Genomic DNA, 19800 nt, shown 5'->3' on the forward strand with positions numbered 1-19800 from the left:
TTTGATCATCTTACGAATCAAGCTCCTTACCATTTATTTCACTTTCTGGTTCCCATTTTCACTTTTTCATAATTTTCTCACTATTATCCTGTATTCCCTTCCCTAACTCCACCTTCTACAGGTTTTCTGCAAATATCCATCCTTCTCTGTTTGCTGGCTTAGTTCCCCCTTCTTCTCTATCACTCCTTACTTTGTTCCCTTGCTGTTGGATTAGGTTATGTTCCTATTTATTGTAATTTCTCCTCCTCTTTGTGTACGTGTTATTTGTTGGGCTGCAGTTGTTTCTCTGAAGAATTTTAGTGGTATAACTGATGTTATACATCTTCTGTCCTTATTATCTTCCCAGGTGTTTCTACTTTTTCAACCTGTTTTTCATTTAGGCCAGTCTATCCCTAACCTTCCTGATCCATGTTCCAGGATTTTCTCTTGTTTACCATCCTCTCTATGGTAGAAGTCTAAATCATCACACTTTCTGTCAATGACTATCAGACAAGTACAAACCTGTGGGTACCCATATCTTCTGCTGTTGGATTAATTTTCTAACAAAGGTCATTTTTCATTTCTTCTACTTGGTTTCTTTTCTTGCCTTTCTTTCCTTAGTTGTGAGCATGATCAGAACCATTGTTTTACCATTTTTTCATAAGTAATGTGATCTCAAATGGGCCCAGAAACTATGTAAATTTCAATAAACATATGTTGAATTTTCCACATTTAGGCATATTTATTGACAAGTCTTAGAAAACAAAGAATATGAATATTATAAATCACGTTCTTATGAATATCACAGTATTTATGATGTCACAGTACACGTGTATATATGTGTGTGTGAGTATTTCATGTAACAGTTGCTGAGTTTTTCACTATTTATGAACATGTAATTAATGCTCCTGTATTATGAGTGCATGTATGTAATGAAATAAATAGCTTCAGTCCTGTTATTGACATTACTTACATTAATTGTGAAGAGGTAATCAAAATCAGCACTATAAAACAGTAATGAACATAACATAAAATAAGCATTAAGAATTTTTTTTTTTTGCAAAATCTAGTGTAAATCCCAGTCCTTTCATTAAAATCAATGAATATTATCTATGGTAATAGCTCCCAAATGTTTTGGGAATATCCTGACTACCAGACAAAATCCAAATGCTGATGTTAAACTAGCTAGTAATCTTGGAAAATCAATTAACAGTATGACATTCAGTGATTACAGCCACAACATTTCAGTAATTACTGCCCTTCACTGTCTGCAGCTAGTGGTGGGAGAGCAGTTACCCTTAAATGTTATTCTAATTCCTAAAGTAAAAATCAAATGAAACCATCATAATTTTTCTACTATAAGTTACTTCCAAATTCTGCCCTTACAAAAGAAATGAAATGATCAAAAATATTGAATGAAACTACAAATGCTACCTTGATATGTCTTATGTAGCTTGTGCTCCCAGCCTCCTCCCTTTTTTTCTGAAAATTTATTCAAGTTTAGCATGGGTAAGCTGATAAAAGCCCAGCTATTTGAAGTTAGTCTTTCCATTCCTGTATACTGAATAAACTTATAGTTTTAATTTTAGTTACTAGGTATCTAATTACTTCTAATGACAATAAAGCTTTTCATTATCAAAAATTTATTTTTTTTAATATTTTCATGTTTATTATAAACTATAAACAATTTTAGTAATTGCCAGTATTTGTAGCCATTATTTACTAGTTTACTTATGAATAATTTAACATTATCCATAAAAGCATTATCATCATTAAAAACAGTTAAAAATGTTTGGCTGAGATATAATGATGCCTTTTAACATCATATGTGGAATAACACTATCTGGAGTTGGTAGACAGAGAATGAGAAAATTAAGTTCCCTTGTCTCATGACAGCTGCTTTGCTTTCCCTTCTACTAACTTAATGTCCAAGTCTAAAATGTTGGCATGAACATCATTGTTATTGTTTTTTTTCATTGCAAACGCTTTCATGTATGTTAAATCCAGTGAAAAGTGTATGTAAGTTAGGATTTGAAATTTGTTTCAGAAATTAACTTTCATAAAATAACAAATACAAGTTGACTATATTTGAAGAGAAGTTCCTTCCCATTTGTATACACAATATTCGTCTATATATTTGTTTATTAAAAGTAATGCAACTACCATAAATACAGAAATGATGTATATTTTGACATGGAACTTTAGCAAATTTAAATTTTAGAATGGTTATTTCTGTATTTACAAAATTATTAAAGAAGTCAATGAATGTTCTGATTAAATCTTTTAAATCTGTTTTAGTATATAGTGTAGTAAAATCATATGGTAGAAACAGTGTTGGCAGTATCTGAAGCAGTTATTTAAACATTCTAAAACTAGAATGTTGTTCTTAATAATCCAAAATAATTATCTGGATTATTTAAAAACAGTGTTTTAATCTTTTTTAAATTGCAAATCCAGAATATTATTAAAACAATAGATGCAAATTTAATAACTTTATTTAAAAAATTAGTTATAAATCTGAGCTTAATTGGATTTTTTATGCAAACTTGGAATTGCATATAAAAATGGCATTTGAGAAGAAGAAAACAATGTGTGTATATTCCATTTTTTATGAGTTTATTTATAGTACTAATAATAGTTTTTTCTTTAAAGTATCTTAAGTAAATGTGCTTGTATTATTAATTTCTTTTTTTTTAATTTCTGCATGTAACTTTTTACATATAGAACAAAAATTACATCCTGTTTTATCAATTTGGGTATTAATAAATTGTTCTTGAATGTCTTATTTAAGAATTTTTGAAGATACTGTAAGAAATATCCTACTTATATTGAGATGGGTTTAAATTTTCTAATTGATTGTTTTATGGAATTGTTGAAATATAATTTCCTTTCAAACAAGAAACATGGTGAATAACAATTTTTTTGCATGTTTTTCTGATATAGTTATCGATATTTTATCAAATGTTTTAAGATCTCAAATCTTTTAGTCTATTAAGATTCAGTTTAGTGCCTTTCTCCAATATTGATTGTAATTCTTTGTCTTTGATAACCTCTAAATTACCTGTAACTATATGATTGTGGAAAGGCTCTTTAAATTCATTTGTATTATAGTTATAAGGCAATTTATCAACTTCTGTTAGATTAAATTGTTCAGTAAATTTTTTATAATTGAAGGTAGGAAGTCCTATTGGTTTATTATATTTCAAACTAACTATAGGCTGAACTGGTATAATGGAGAACATGTTCTCTTGCACACTTATGGATTAAGAGAGGTAGAGCTAAGTCATTATATAACTTATGTTTAAAATCTACAACTTATAGAAGTTTTCTGTTTTTTTATTAAAGGATTATTTTTTGGTATTTAATTCAGTTTTAATTTATAATTAAATATTTGATATATGTATGTTTTAAATTCAAAATTCAACACATATCTTGACAAGAAACTAGTTTTGTATATTTTTGTTTAAATAATTCTTTTGTTAGAAATTTCATCAAGTTTACATGTTTCTGAGCAGCAGAATAAACTCTTTTATTATTTTATTTCTTTTGTAAGGACAGAGATTGGGAGTAACATATAATAGAAATATTGGAGTAGTTTCATTTCATTTCCTGTTCAGGAATCATTAAGAACTTTTAAAAGCAAAGTTTGAGAGTGACATATAGTAGAAATACACTGCTGGCCAAAATCTTAAGGCAATGAATGTAAAGAAAAATATGTATTTTGCATTTTTAGACTTAACCACTTATTTGAGTAGAGCTTCGAAAGACGAAAATAAGAAAAGGGAAAATAAAAATAAAAAACTTTTTAGCATTTAATAGGGAAAATGTGAACACTATGAAATTAATCTACAGTCATGTGAAAAAGTTAGGACACACTATGAAAGCCTGTGTATTTTTGAAACGTTTTTGGATATATATATATATTTAATATCAATTTTAACAATACTGAGAGATTATAGAAATATAACTAAACAATTAAACCTGAAGAAAAGACTTTTCAAGATCTTCTGTAAATGTAATTCTACAAAAATGCATATTCTAACTGAGGAAGAAGTTAGGACACCCTCACATTTATTCCCACTTAAAATGGCTCAACTCACACACAGGTGTATCACACCAGGTGCACATGATTAGAAGATCATTACTCAGCACTGTGAATGAGGCTTGCTCTATTTAAACCTCAGACACTTAGTTTGGTGTGCTCCTGACTGTTGAAGTGAGAGTGAGCACTATGGTGAGAGCAAAAGAGCTGTCTGAGGCATTCAGAAAGAAAATTGTAGCAGCTTCTGAGTCTGGTAAGGGATTTGAAAAGATCCCAAAAGATTTTGAAATCAGCCATTCCACTGTCCAGAAAATAGTGAACAACTCGAGGGCTTTCAAAACAACTGCCAACATGCCCAGGTCTGATCGTTCAAGCAAGTTCACCCCGAGAGTATACTGCAAGATACTAAAAGGGGTCTCCAAACACCCTAACATGTCATCACGGGACTTACAGCAAGCGCTGGCTACTGTTGATGTGAAAGTGCATGCCTCTACAATCAGAAAGAGACTGCACAAGTTTAACTTGCATGGGAGGTGTGCAAGGAGGAAACCTTTGCTTTTTAAGAGAAACATCAAGGACAGACTAGAGTTGAGTTTACCAGAGAGAATGTAAAGAAAGACCAGGACTTCTGGAATAATGTCCTTTGGACAGATGAGTCTAAAATTGAATTATTTAGACACCAGAACAGAGGACATGTTTGGCATAAACCAAATATAGCATTCCAGGAAAAGAACCTCATACCAGCTGTGAAGCATGGAGGCAGAAGTGTCATGGTTTGGGGCTGCTTTGCTACAGCAGGACTTGAACAGCTCACAATCATAGAATCCACCATGAATTCTACTGTGTATTAGAGGGTGCTTGAAAATCTGAAAGAAAATTAAAGCTGAAGCAGAACCAGACCCTACAACATGACAATGACCCAAAACATACCAGTAAATCCACCAAGGACAGGCTGAAAACTAAGAAATGGAGAGACCTGGAATGGCCGAGTCAAAGCCCAGATCTTAATCTCATTGAGATACTGTGGGGTGATTTAAAACGGGCTGTACATGCAAGAAACCCCTCAAACATCTCACAGCTGAAAGAATTCTGCATTGAGGAGTGGGGCAAACTTTCTTCAGATAAATGTCAGAGACTGATAGATGGCTACAAGAAACGTTTCACTGCAGTTATTTCAACCAAAGGGGGTAACACTAGCTATTAGGGGGTAGAGTGTCCTAACTTTTTCCACAGGTAGAATATGCATTTTTGTAGAATTACATTTACAGGAGATCTTGAAAAGTCTTTTCTTCAGGTTTAATTGTTTAATTATATTCCTATAATCTCTCAGTATTGTTAAAATTTAGATTAAATATCTATATATCCAAAAATGTTACAAAACTGCACAGGCTTTCATAGGGTGTCCTGACTTTTTCACATGACTGTAAATACTAGCTGGTCAAAAGTTTAAGCCCATACTGAAACGAAGCATTAATCGGTAAACACGTAACGAAATTTAGTCATTTGTGTTCAAGCATTAGCGTTGTCAACATCTTCCACTGACATCTCCTGTGTTACATTGGGTAAAAGCATGGCAAAGGCTAAAAAGTTGACAGAGTTTGAACGTGGCAGAATTGTCAAGCTGCAAAAGCAAGGTCTCTCTCAACAGGCCATCGCTGGTGAGAATGGGCATAGTAAAACTGCTGTTGCAAATATCTTAAAAAACCCTGAGGGGTATGGAACAAGAATTTCAAGTGATCGGCCCAAGAAAATTTCATTGACATTGAGCAGGAGGATTTGACGGGTTGTTTAGCAAGACACCAGCTGATCACCAAACCAGATTAAGGGCCTTATGGATGCAGAATGCAGCTCAAGAACAATAAGATGGCACCTACCAGAGAAAGACTTTAAAAACTGTAAATGTCTTCAAAGGTCACGCCTCATGCTACACCACGAAACAACTCAGTTACACTTTGCTGAGAAGCACCAAACATGGGACATATAAAAGTAAATGAAGGTTTTGTTCTCTGATGAGAAAAAATTTAACCTGGATGGTCCAGATGGCTTTCAACATTACTGGCACGATAAGGATATCCCTTTGGAGACATTTTCTACACGAGACAGTGGAGGAGGTTCCATCATGATCTGGGGTGCTTTTTTCTTTCATGGAACAATAGAGCTTCAGGTTATACAGGGGCATCAAACAGCAGCTTGCTACATTGGCATGTTGGAAAGAGCATCCTTATTGACTCATTTCCCTCGCTTGTGTGGAAATGACTGGATCTTTCAGCCTGCAGGACAAAGGACTTTTTCATGGCAAATAACATGATTATTTTGGACCATCCAGCATATTCGCCTGAACTTAACCCCATTGAAAATGTTTGGGGATGGATGACAAGGGAAGTCTATAGAAATAGACGTCAATTCCAAACAGTATATTATCTTCGTGCAACTCACTACTGAGACTTCTTGTTGGGCATTTCCTACCCTGTATAGCACTTCTTTTTGGTATGGTCTTAGACTTTTGACCAACTAGTATTTAGCATCCCAGATCATGATGGAACCTCCTCCACTGTGTCGTGTAGAAAATGTCTCCGGTTGGATATCCTTATCATGTCAGTTACGTTGGAAGCCATCTGGACCATCCATTCTTAAACTTTTGACCAGCTAGTATTTAGGCTAATTTCATAATGTTCACATTTTCCCTATTAAATGCTACAAAGGTGTTTTATTTTTATTTTCCCTTTTCTTATTTTCATCTTTTGAAGCTCTACTCAAATAAGTGGTTGAGTCTAACAATGCATATTTTTAATTTTATGTTCATTGGCCTTAGGATTTTGGCCAGCAGTGTATATTATGGTGGTTTAATTTAATTTCTACTTCAGAAATTAGAAGATTTTTAAGGGTAACTTCCTTTCAACAACTGGTTGCAGAGTGAAAGGCATAAAATGATGTAGGTGTAAGCACTTAATGTCATACTGTTAATTTATTTTCCAAGATTTAATGGCTAGTTTCACATCAGCATTTGGATTTTGTTTGATAACTAGGATATCCTCAACACATTTGGGAGCTATTACCATAGATAATATTCATTATCATTTTAATGAAATGACTGGGATTTATAATGTATTTTATAGAAAACTTCTTAATTCTTTTTTGATATATATACATACACACATTACACCTGTTTTATATGTTACATGCTTTTTGTTCCATTACATATACTTTTTAAATATTATGGTGGTATGTGCTTGTGTTTGGTGTTAAAGTGGAATCCATTTGAAAGTAAATTTGATCTCATGCAAAAATCAATACAATACTCATAATGTGCACTTCCTGTTGACAAAAATATTTCTCAGATCTCATGTTGACTTGTGATGATGTATAAGCAGTACTAGAACAACTGAAAGCATTACTTACTATTTTCTTTCTCAGTACTTTATTGCTCAGTGAATTTAAAAGTCAAAACAGCCCATATTGGGACACATTCCTTTACTTGGAAAAAACAAACTACATAATTTTTTCTTGATATGTAGTATGATCGATTAACAAGAATATTTGATGCTGAATATTAATATATAACTATATATATATGTGTAAACAGGTATATACATTTTGAAAGTGTAAAAAATGCATATCATTTTTGTATTTGAAATGAAGGAGCTCTGGAGTATGGCCTCAATACATCAAGCCAGTTTTTCTCCATAAACACAGAAACAGGTGTGGTTGAAATTGAAGGAGAACTGGAGTACAGCTTCCATTCATCAAGACAGTTATTCTCCATAAACCCAGAAACAGGTGTTGTTCGTCTTCACCAGCCTTTAGAAAACAATACTCTTCAACAAGTTAATGTTACTGTATCTGCTTGTGATGGGATATTCTGCTCAAATATGATCTTGCAAGTTATAATTTCTGAAAATAACACACATTCCCCAGAATTCTCACAGAATTTGTATAATACCACTGTGCCTTACAGTATTAAAGTCAACAGCATTGTTATGCATGTTTCTGCTACTGATCGTGACAGTTATGATGTTATTTATAAAATAACAGCTGGAAACAAGGGTGGCAAATTTAGGATTGATTCAACTTCAGGTACTGGGTTTATTATCTTGTACTGTACAGTGCTTATGTTGTATATTCATTACATATAAAGTAATTTATTCAATAATGTATTGTAATATTCCTATGCTTGTATAGTTCTTATACTATGTCATTGTGTGTTTGGCTGAGAATAAGTCTTCTCTAACATTATATCTTACTATTAGTAATTATGACAGATAGTTGTGCTTTCATTTGGTTTTTCACACTTGAAGTTTCATTTATTTTTGTTTCTTTTAGAAATGCCATATTGTATAATCTAGAAAACAACAATCACATATTTACAGAACATAAAAAAACGATTAAAAGCATGTTAACTCTAATTTTGTAGAAAATATTCATTAGAATATATAACCTTGTTATAATTCTAACAGTAATTAACAAATTTTTAACTATACTTGTATGAATCTTGCACTTGTATGAATATCAGAAAATGTATGAAATGTTACTTGAAAATTTGGTTTTATGCAATAAATGTATGTTTTATGCACTTAGAATATTTAAATGGAATTCCAATAAAAGATAGGTGTAGTTTTACAAAAAATGTTCTTGTTATAGCCTTGATGTGGAAAATAGTTCCAGCAGGTACTTAGCTAATGCTTTTTTTTTTTGTCATGTTATTTTAGTTTACTAAGACTAGGATTAATGATGACAAATCATTCTCTTACAAATACACAGCTTTAAAAATAATCCTGTTTCTTATTATTCTCTATATTGTCTAAATTGTGACACACATGATTTGTGTCAACTGGTTTGGTTTAGTTTGTTTTGAATTTCGCATAAAGCTATTCGAGGGCTATCTGCACTAGCCATTCCTAATTTAGCAGTATAAGACTAGAGGGAAGACAGTTAGTCATCACCACCCCTGCCAACTTTTGGGCTACTTTTTTTATCAATGAATAGTGGGATTAACTGTCACATTGTAATGGTCCACAGCTGAAAGGACAATCATGTTTGGTGTGACAGGGATTCAAACCCATGACCCTCGGATTACAAGTCAAGTGCCTTAACAACCTGTCCATGCTGAGCCTATATCAACTGATTTTAATTACATGATAATGTAAATACATAGCTTTAATAACCATTCTGCTCCTTATTATTATATTCAACTGTAACAAATGTTCCTCATATCAACTGGAGGTTACTGTATGATAATGTAAATACCCAGCTTCAATAATTACCCTGTATTTCATTATTCTACATAATTGTAACAAATGGCCTTTGTATTAACTAAATGTAACTATATAATGATGTAAATACACAGGTTTAGTCATTAGTCTATGTATCAATATTTTGTACAATGCCAACATTGTAAGAAATGTTCCTTATATTATCTGAAGATTACTATACAATAATGTATTTAGTTTTAATATTTATCCTACACTTCCTTTTTCTGTGTGATGTACAATTTGTAACAAATGTTTTTCATAACAACTGAATATAACTAGTGATAATGTAAAGCTTTAATAATGTTTTGTGCATCACAATATTTTAAGTGTTGTTTAATATAATGTATTATTTACTAATATGCTCCCTCCACCTATCAGTTGAAGGTAATAGAGAATATAAATATAAAGGTTTCTGCACCTTTGCCTTTAGATTCTGTACAAACAAATTCGTTTTTATATCCAAGTTGTCCTTTTATGATGACATAAAAGCAAAGTTTTGTTTCTTATCCAACTCTAGGTATTGTTCAAGTCAATAAACCCTTAACTGATGGGCCCTCCTGGTATCAATTAGTGATAACAGCTTATGATGGAGAAGGTTTGGATCAGCTGTCCTCTAATGCTACTTTGATTGTTGAAGTTATTGGAAAGATTCAACATTACCCACAGTTCACACAGTCTGAATACACAGGACATGTATTTGAAAATGCTAGTGTTGGCACTTCTGTCAGTGTGATGGTAAGAATTTTTTTTTTTTTTAATGTTAGCAATTTGGAATTATTAATTTAACTCTCTAAAGCTTTTATAATGTATTAAAGGCACCCCCAAGTAGCACAATGGTATGTTTGCAGATTTACTTTACTAGAAACTGAGTTTCAGTACTATGGTGGGCAGAGCACAAATAGCCCTTTGGTACTAGTTTTATGAATATAAAGGTTAAAACATACAGAATGACATGTGATCACTTTCATGGAGAGATTTCTTCTTTATAAGGAATCAAAGAAAGAGGATGAGAACGTTTCAAACTGCTTAATCGTTTTAGATAATGTTTTTGTTTTGTAAGAAGTGAACACAATTGCTTTTGATACACAGTTTCTATAAACATGATCCAACATCTGTCATTAAATTTATATTGTGTACCTTCTTAATAAGCTTGCTTTTTTAGTGAGTGAAAGTTTAGGAATGTTGAAAAAGAGAAAGAAAATTACAACATAAATGAAGATGTGCAAACATTTGTAAGCTTTCACATTATCTTCTTCTCTTAAAGATATCTGCTAATGATGAAGATGAAGATGAAATAAATTATTTCATAGAAGATGGTATTGTAGAGTTTAAAATCAATCATTCAAGTGGAGATTTAGAAGTTGCAGTAGACAACCTGACTGTTTTATCAACTTACAGATTTACCATTTTTGTTAAAGAAAAAGGTAAATAATTTTAAATTTCCTTACTTCTGTTGTACATCTTTTTATTATATTTCAGTTCTACAGGTAGCAAAATGCTTAATTGCTATTGTCTAATGACCATATTATAACAGTGAAATGCCATAATTTTTATGTTCCTTTTTTGAGCCATAGTTTAGGTGTTTTAAACTCTCTAAATGGCTTAAAAGGTAAAGTTTCTGCATTTTATTTATTCGGTGTAAGTATATATATTTTTTGTAGGTAAATCATATCTGCATGAGAAACAAACTATTAATTTACAATATTAGTTAAAATACAGGAAACTGGAAAAACATTCAAATAAATGAAGTTTTCCTTATTCGTCATTATTATATTTATTCTCTTTTTTTCAAACACACATACTGATTAAACTAATAATGCAGATTTATATGATTTACTTTAAGAATAACCATCATAACTAGCCATTTACAATTGCATGTACAAGTGTTTGAACTGGACATGTAGTTGTATACTTAACATTGAGGTATATTTAAACTGACTGTGAGTTGGATTAGTTTAATTGTATTGTATATAACATAATGTTTTGGAACATCTTGAGACCTATTAATCCATCAAACTGTTCCATCCTCTCAACTAAATGAAAAATTTAAAATACTTTTTTTTTAAAATCTTAAAGCCAGCTTTTATAATTCATATACCTATCAAGCTTTTTCTTAAACTAATTTAAATTTACTGCCTCTACAACATCTGAAGGAAGCTCATTCCAAATACCAACTGCCCTGTGAAAAAAATAAAACTTTTTTAGATGAAAATGATGCCTGTCTTGTAGAAATTTATATTTGTGTCCTCTAGTTCTGCTGTTCTCACTATTTAGTATGAAAAAGATGATGCATCAACACTATCAATTCCCTTTACAATCTCAAACATCTTCATCAGATCCATTATAACTCTTTTTTTTTTCAAGAGTAAACAATTTGACATGTTATAACATCTTAATATCATCTGCAATTGTAAGTAAGTTATTGGCTATTCCTCTATCTGTGTCATTGATGTAAATATAAAAAAGAGCCCCTTGGTGTGGATCCCTGTACATGGTGAGAGGACTTCCCAGGGAAAGTTCTGTTCTTTCACTTTACCTCTTCTGGGATCTAAATATCCACCCACGTGTTTGTCATGCATGGTGACCCGTGAAGGGGAGGAGGGAATCCTGGTAGTTGAGGGGTCCAACCCTAACACACCACTTTGGCCTCAAATTCCTCTAGACGGGTGGTCTTGGGGTGGCCCAAGACTTACCCATCTCTGTCCCTAACATACATTCCAACAAATCCCAAGATCCACTTCCCTTGGTTCCGAGTATGCGTATTTCCTCAGATACATCTTCTTCTCCCACCCTAAGATGCAAAACGATCATTTGTTCACGTCCTCAGTTACTGGAATCCTCTTCCAACAGCAAAGACCTACGCAATCAACCAAGGATAGGATCCAAGGAAGCTCAATAGACCTTCCTCGAATAAAGACAGTAAAGAAAAAAGACGTGGTTGTAAACAGAAAAGTTCTTCACTCAATTCGCCTATACATAAATAAAAATGGCCACCTTGATACAATGGAACTGTCGAGGTTTATGTTCTAATCCAGATGACATGAAAACACTAATTGCCTCCTATCAACCTGTATGTCTTACATACAGTAAACATTTCTGAAACCTGCTGATAAGGTCATCTTTTGGCATTTTCTTTGTACAGAAATGACATGCTGTGTGATGGACAAGTGCATGGAGGGGTAGCACTGTTGGTTGATCAGCATGTGCCTACCCTGTCTTTGCCAATCGACACACCCTTGGAGGCCGTAGCCATCCGTGTTTTCTTGGGTCATACCATCACTGTTCTCTCTACCTGTTGCCTGGAGAGACATATGATCAATCAGACCTTGATGCTCTCATTGAACAGTTGCCATCTCTCTTTTTCATTCTGGAGGACTTTAATGGACATCATCCCCTCTGGGGAAGTGCTGATATTAATTGTATGGGTCGCTTCGTAGAGCATATGCTCTCTGATCACAACCTTTCTCTTTTCAACATAACTTATTTTCATGTACCTAGTTAGTCCTTTACTGCTATCGATCTCTCATTTTGCTCCCCTTCAATATTCTTCCACTTTTCATAAAAGGTTGACAACAATACACGAAGCAGTGATCACTTTTCCTTTAATTGTGAGAGAGACTGGCCATGGCCGATACCGTCCTATCTAGGCGCCCTGGTGGAAGCCGAATCAAGCAAGCTGGTCCTCTTTCACTGCTCTCGCAGAACTTGATCTTAACATCGTTGTAAGTCATCTTTTTTCTTTACATTGAGCATTATTGATGAGTGCATGGAAGCAATAACTGACTGTATTATACTGGCAGCTGCTCAATGTATTCCTAAAACCTCGACACGTATTCCACGATATTCTTGTTCGTGGTAGAATGCTTCCTGCCACATGGCATGGAAGGTTCAAAGACAGGCCTGGGATACTTTTCGTAGGTGTCCCACATTCTCGCACTGCATCACTTTCCAGCAAGCATGTGCACATGATCGGTGGGTAATACGGCTAGGCCAGCATATCTTCTACCACCAGTTCCAAAGTCATATGAGACAAGTTTCAATAGGTCAGTGGGCAATATAATTCCGTCCCCCTCTCGATCTTGCTCTTTGATGGCCAGGAAGTAGGTGATACCCGAAGCATCACCAATACTCTATGAGAAAGATTTTGCTGGGTATCTAGCATTTCTGTTTCTTCCTCCACCTTCTTAGCCATCAAGACTCGGGCAGAGCGATCACCTCTTTCCATTCAAGCTGATTGCCTCTATGACTATAATAATCCCTTTACACTGGTAGAACTGAAACTTGCCCTTCATCGGTCTAGCAGTACACTGGTCGGACGTGATGATGTACACTATGAAATGCTATTCCATCTATCTCCTGCTTCTATTTGCTACTCTTTTGATTGTTTTTAATCAGATCTGGCAGGAGAATGTTTTTCCTGATGCCTGGTGCCAGGCTATTGTCCTACCTTTCTCTAAGCCTGGGAAGGATCCCAATATTCCTTCAAACTAACGTCCAGTTTCCTTGATGAGCTGTGTCTCTAAGACCTCAGAGAGGATGGTTAATGCTTGTCTTGTTTGGTTCCTTGAATAAAACAACTTCCTCTCGCCCACCCAGTGTGGGTTTCAATGACAGTACTCCACCATGGACCATCTGATTCAACTTGAAACATAAATCAGATATGCCTTTCTCAAACAACAACATCTCGTATAAATATTCTTTGACATTGAAAAGGCTGATGATGCAACATGGAGGTATGGCATTTTGCGAGACTTCTATTTATATGGGTAACATGACCATTTGCACATTTTATTAAAAAAATTTTAATGGACAGGTGGTTCCAAGTTCACGTGGGTTCGACACTTTCCCATTCTTTTCTACATTAACTTGAAATCCCTCAGGGCTGTGTTTTGAGTGTCACACGTTTCAGTATAAAGATTAAGGCCATTACTGAACAACTATCTCTCACTTTTGCAAACAGGCTTTATGTTGACGACTTTCACATCTTATGTCAGTTATCAAACATGAAGTATATTGAGCAGCAGTTACAGACTGCCCTCAAGGATTTATTGAAGTGGACTGCAGTAAACAGCTATACGTTCTCTCTGTCTAAAACCGTTTGCATGCATTGTTTCCACCAACGGGGTATTCATTCTGATCTTGAACTCCATATTGGTGAAGTTGTGCTGCCTGTAGTCCCTGAGACAAAGTTCTTGGGCTTATCTTTGATCTAAGCTGACCTTTATACCACACATTAAGCAGCTATGGGTCAAATGCACAAGAGCATTGAACAACCTCCATTTCCTCTCTTCCACCACTTGGGAGCAGATTGATGTTCTATGCTAAAGATATACTGTGCTCTTATTAAATCGAAATTCGACTATGGATCACTGGTCTGTGACTCTGCCAGGACCTTGGCCTTAAAGATGCTGGACCTCATTCATCATCAAGGACTTTGGCTTTGCACTAGGGCTTTCCATACTTCCCCAGTTCAGAGCTTATACGTAGAGTCTTAATCAACCTTCTTTGCACCTCCACCATTTGCAACTGTTTTTACTATATGCTTTGAAAATTCATTCCTTACCAAAGCATTCCTCCTGGGGTTCTGTTTTCCTTCATTGGTGGGCCATACTTTTTCAGAGCAGATGATCTGCCATCGCTTCTTTTGGCCTTCATATCCAGGTGCAGTTGGATGAATTGGGTCTGTCTTTGGATAACATTGCTGTAACCACTGGTCAGCCCATTCCACCATGCTTTTTTACAGTCCCCAAATAAGACCTGTCTTTAAGTCATCTAAGGCAGACACTTTCGAATGAATATACTGTCTGTTATTTGCTGAACATCTTTTGAACCATCCTTCCATTCCTATTTATACAGATGGTTCAAAATGAGGTGATTTTGTGGGCTCTGCCATGGTTTGTTGTGGTTTGGTGGTTGCACACAGAATCCCATCTACATCTACAGCTTTATTGTTCACTGCTGAACTCTATGTCATTTCTCTTGCCCTGGAACACATAGAATCTAAGCAGTACTGAAATTGCACTATTTATACTGACTCGCTTAGTTCTCTACTGGTCCTGGAATTGCGTTAGTTTATGCCCTGTTCTCACCAGTATTCAAAACCAACTGGCCCATTTCTCTTTAACATCTACTTCTATCCAATTCTTTTGGATACTGGGCCATGTTGGCATTTGCAGGAATGAGTTCACCGACACCACAGCTAAATCTATCTGTTCTGACACTATCACTGTTGTGCCTGTTTCATACATGGACTATGGTCCTGTATTCAAGGCTCGGCTCTGTGGCAGTTGGCAGTCGACTTGTATTGAGCAATGTGAAAACATGCTTTTCCAAATAAATCCCTCTATTGGACTTTGGCCATCTTGCTGCTGTAAGGATCAGAAAGAGGAAGTTATTCTAACTGTACTACATATTGGTCACAGTTTTTAACTCATTCTTTTCTTTTATCTGGGACTGATGCACCAATGTGTTGTGTATGTAACACAATAAGCCATATTTTACTGTCTTGCTGCTGTTATGACTCTCAGCAACAATACCATTTTAAACATGTTCTGTGCCATGGTTTATCCATAATGTTAGACAGTGTTATTCATGATGGTGACACTGTCCATCTTGGAAATGTTCTTAGTTTTTTTAAAGACCATTAATCTTTTTAAAACTATCTAAGTTCTTTCGTTTATACATTAGACATATTGTAATGTGATTCCATTTTAAGAATCAAAGTACATCTAGTTCTATTTTAAACTAGAAAATGGCCGTAACATCAAATAATTCGAAACAATGACTGGAAAGCTCAATCAGGTAACTAACGCTGTTAGTTATCCTGGCAAGTTATAATTAAAATTTTGCTACAAGTCTTTTAAAATCTTTATTACTTTACTTTCTGAAAATGGCCATAATGTCAAATAACTCAGAATCAGGACTAGAAAGGCCAACTTCAGGTGACTAATGGTGCTTTTCGAACTTACCTGATAGTCTTCCTGGTGAGTAATAATATTTACAATTATACCACAGAAAGTCCTTTACAAATTGTATTACCATAGTTTTTCTCTTACCACTGTAGATTAGATGTAAAAATTGATTTTAATGCTATTTATGTTCTTTTTAAACTTTGTTTTATTTTACCTTAATTTCCTTTTGTGAATTTTACTTATTTTACTTCAATTGTAACTTCTTACCGGATGTTTGGTGCAAATAGCCTAGTTGCTTTTTGCTGTAAGACACCAAATCAACCAACCAATAAAAAAGAGCAAAGGTCTTAGAACTGAGCCCTGAGACACCCCTCTTATAACATTAATCTAGTTTGACTGAACAGTAAAGATGTATTATCCATGCTAGGATTTTTAAGAACAATTGAAATTTAATGTAATTAAGTATCTTTTCAGTAATGTAATTAACTGAGTTAGGATGTTGTGTTTACACTGCTTAGCACATTAGTGAATATTTTTTTTCAGTCTCCCTACATGGTCATTAGTTCAGTGTTATATTTGATATTTCATAAAAAAAAGTTTCTGAGAGTTAAGATTAGTTTGTAATTTTATTTCATGAGTATATATAAATATATATCCACACCATTTAATCATACCTAAAGTTGACCTCCAGTTCTGAGCATGTTGCAAGTGGTAGGTGTGGGAATAGTTGTAGTAGGTAACCTTTTTACTTGTGTAATTTAAATGTTTCATTAGATATGATTTTCAATGTATATATTTATTGAGTGTTAGTATAACTGCATTTTAACTATAATATTTGTTATTTTACTTCTAATATTAATGTCTTAAATAGTATTCAAATTAAAAACACGTTTGAATAAGCCTGAGAGAAAAGTTCTAAGATAACATTAGAATATTAGGAAGGTTTGTTTGTAATAGCATTCTTTGTGTTCTCTTTTTGTAGCAGGATAAAAAGACGGGTAACTGTTGGATTTATTAAACATCAACTGGGGGAGGTAATATTGTAAGATGTGAAAAAAGTTTTACAGTTTCACTAAATGCTTGTACAATATTAATTTGTAAAAGTACTCTTTCATAATATCTTGGATGGCCATCAAAATAATGTTTTGTGTACTAAACTAAGTTTCCAAACCAGTGATTTAAAATGTTAAAATTATTTTCTAGAAAATCCTGAAAGACTGGATACTGCTTATGTGAATGTTGAAGTACTGGATATGAATGACCATGCTCCTGAGTTTGAGAACTCATCTTATGTTTGGACTGTAAGCCTCTCCAGTCTACAGAACAACCCAAGAATTGGGCAAGTAATAGCAACAGATGAAGACTATGGACAAAATGCCAATATTAGTTATAGGCTAATAGAAGATTTACCTGAAATCATGGTACTTGTTTACATTTTTACTGTTACAAACATTGTTTTATGCGATATTTATTTTTGACTTTATTATGTTTTTACTACTAAATGCATATATACTTGTAGTTTAAAGACAAATGCATATTGTATAGTCCGTTTTTTTTTATTTATCTGATCTTAAACAAACTGAAAGTCAGTAATCTGATTACAGTTAATTAACACATTGTAAACATTCCATCTTATGTCTTTTTAACAAATACAACCACCACTTGTCTGTTTCTCTAGTAACAGCTTAAGGAAACAAGCTTAAATATTTCTTAAATAAAAATATTATTTAAATTATTACACATGTAATCACTGTTTTAATTAATTCACAGTTTTTTAATAATTCAACTTATACTAAAAGTATAGAGAAAATAAACTTCAAATAGTTCTTAAAATATTTAAATATTGTTTAGCACATGCACATACTAGGAACAGATTTCAAATGTTATTTAGAATATGAGGAAACCATAAAATTTTTTACAAACTGTTTTAGGAATCTATTTTTCTTTAAAGTATATTTATATGTAAGGATTGAATATAAGCATTAAGAATCATCTTTATTTTTATAAAAGTAAATAAAAAATGTTTTTTGAATGCTATAATTGCAGGAGCTGAAGTATTTTTATATTAATTCTTCATCTGGAGAAATTACTCTGAACACTATGCCACAGTTGACCAAAACAACAAATTTTTCTTTCATGGTTGAGGCTACAGATCAAGGCAACCCTCCACTCACTTCGCTAACAGAAGTAAGGGTGGAGATAGTAGGTAACTATCATTATGGCTTTTAAGGCTGTTAGTTATGTATACATTGATATTTATTTATGACATAAGTGTGTATATTAATGTTGAAATCTGCTAAAAACAATAAAATCCAGAAACATTTATTAATAAAATTTTCTAAACTTAGTATAAATATTGCATTTCATTTTAGTTTACACTTGTATTTTAATAATTAAGAGTTTTTATGAGTATTGGCAAAGATTTGTTGTGTAGAAATCATCAATTGTACTGTAATTCATACTTCTAACTAGATCATTTGAAGTCGTATGGTTAATTATAAAACACTATACATATGTAATACTTATTAGTTGTGTATCTTATGAAAGTTATAAAGTTTGAAACGATTTTATTTGTTTTCAGGTAACCATAAAGTACAAGGATTAAATAAAGAAAACATGGATGTTTTATAATTATTTATTATTTTTAAATAATTTATAATACTTAAAATTTTGTATTTGGTAATCATTTTATAAGCTATTGTTATGGTTAGTACCTTATACAATAGCTTAAGTCTATTTGTTAATTAGTTAAAATTCAGTTGAAATCAAAGAAAGTTAAACTTCCATTGTCAGAAGTGATGTTGATAAAAGCACATAAACTCTTGTTCCATAGGAGTTTACAAGAAACGTACAGATATTGCTAAGTACTTTAACTACAGATCAAACCATCTTGAAAGTGTAAAGATGGATGTCATTTACTTCCTATTCTCCAGAATACGGTTTCACTTTTCTGTGAATTTTCACTATCCAGGTCAAAATTGGTCATTGCTCCAGGATTCCAGGATTTTATAGTTAATGTTTAAATACATATTTATTGACAAACAAAGATAAATTCTCATATGTGATGTTAACTATATTACTTAGGTATGAAAATAAAACAGTTCCACTAGAATTTTATTTAAAAAGTAATTACATATGTTACAACAAATAAAATTTATACATAAATACATTTTTACCTTAAGTTAAATATTGAATTCAAAATAAAACATTTTCTTCTTATGCAGAGAAAATAAAACAGTTAAGTATTCCATCGAAAAGTAAAAAGATTTTATCAAACAAATGAGAGAACTCATCAAGAATATATACACTCCCTCTACACTTAAACATTTTACCTTTTGCTTCCTAACCTCTTTTCTCACACTTTTACTGGTTGTAATGTACACTCTATATCACTAATTACTTGAAAGTATCTTCAAGTAATATTCTACTCAGTTCCACAGTCATTTATAACTTTAGAAATATATATATATATTATTTTTTTTTACCTCCAAAAACATTGTAACATATCCAACAAACTATTTCACCTTGTCTTCGGGTTGATTTTCAATCTGTGTTTTCTTACCAACCTCACTTCTAACATATTCTGTAGATTTTCTTTTTTCAACAGAGATTTTCTAAA

General features: G+C 33.0%; 1 protein-coding gene across 4 annotated transcripts in view; it reads left to right on the forward strand.

Moving 5' to 3' along the window:
• LOC143229050 (uncharacterized) overlaps positions 1-19800 on the forward strand; it is a 180616-nt gene that overhangs the window by 138858 nt on the left and 21958 nt on the right. For all 4 annotated transcript variants that reach the window (XM_076460759.1, XM_076460761.1, XM_076460762.1 and 1 more), the window contains exons 43-47: positions 7661-8095; positions 9788-10005; positions 10535-10694; positions 17385-17602; positions 18228-18387. In XM_076460759.1, coding sequence (XP_076316874.1) covers positions 7661-8095; positions 9788-10005; positions 10535-10694; positions 17385-17602; positions 18228-18387 — 1191 coding nt within the window. The remainder of the gene's footprint in view (positions 1-7660; positions 8096-9787; positions 10006-10534; positions 10695-17384; positions 17603-18227; positions 18388-19800) is intronic.

Source organism: Tachypleus tridentatus, chromosome 10, assembly GCF_004210375.1.
Source record: "Tachypleus tridentatus isolate NWPU-2018 chromosome 10, ASM421037v1, whole genome shotgun sequence".
In the NCBI taxonomy this organism is placed as follows: domain Eukaryota; kingdom Metazoa; phylum Arthropoda; class Merostomata; order Xiphosura; family Limulidae; genus Tachypleus; species Tachypleus tridentatus.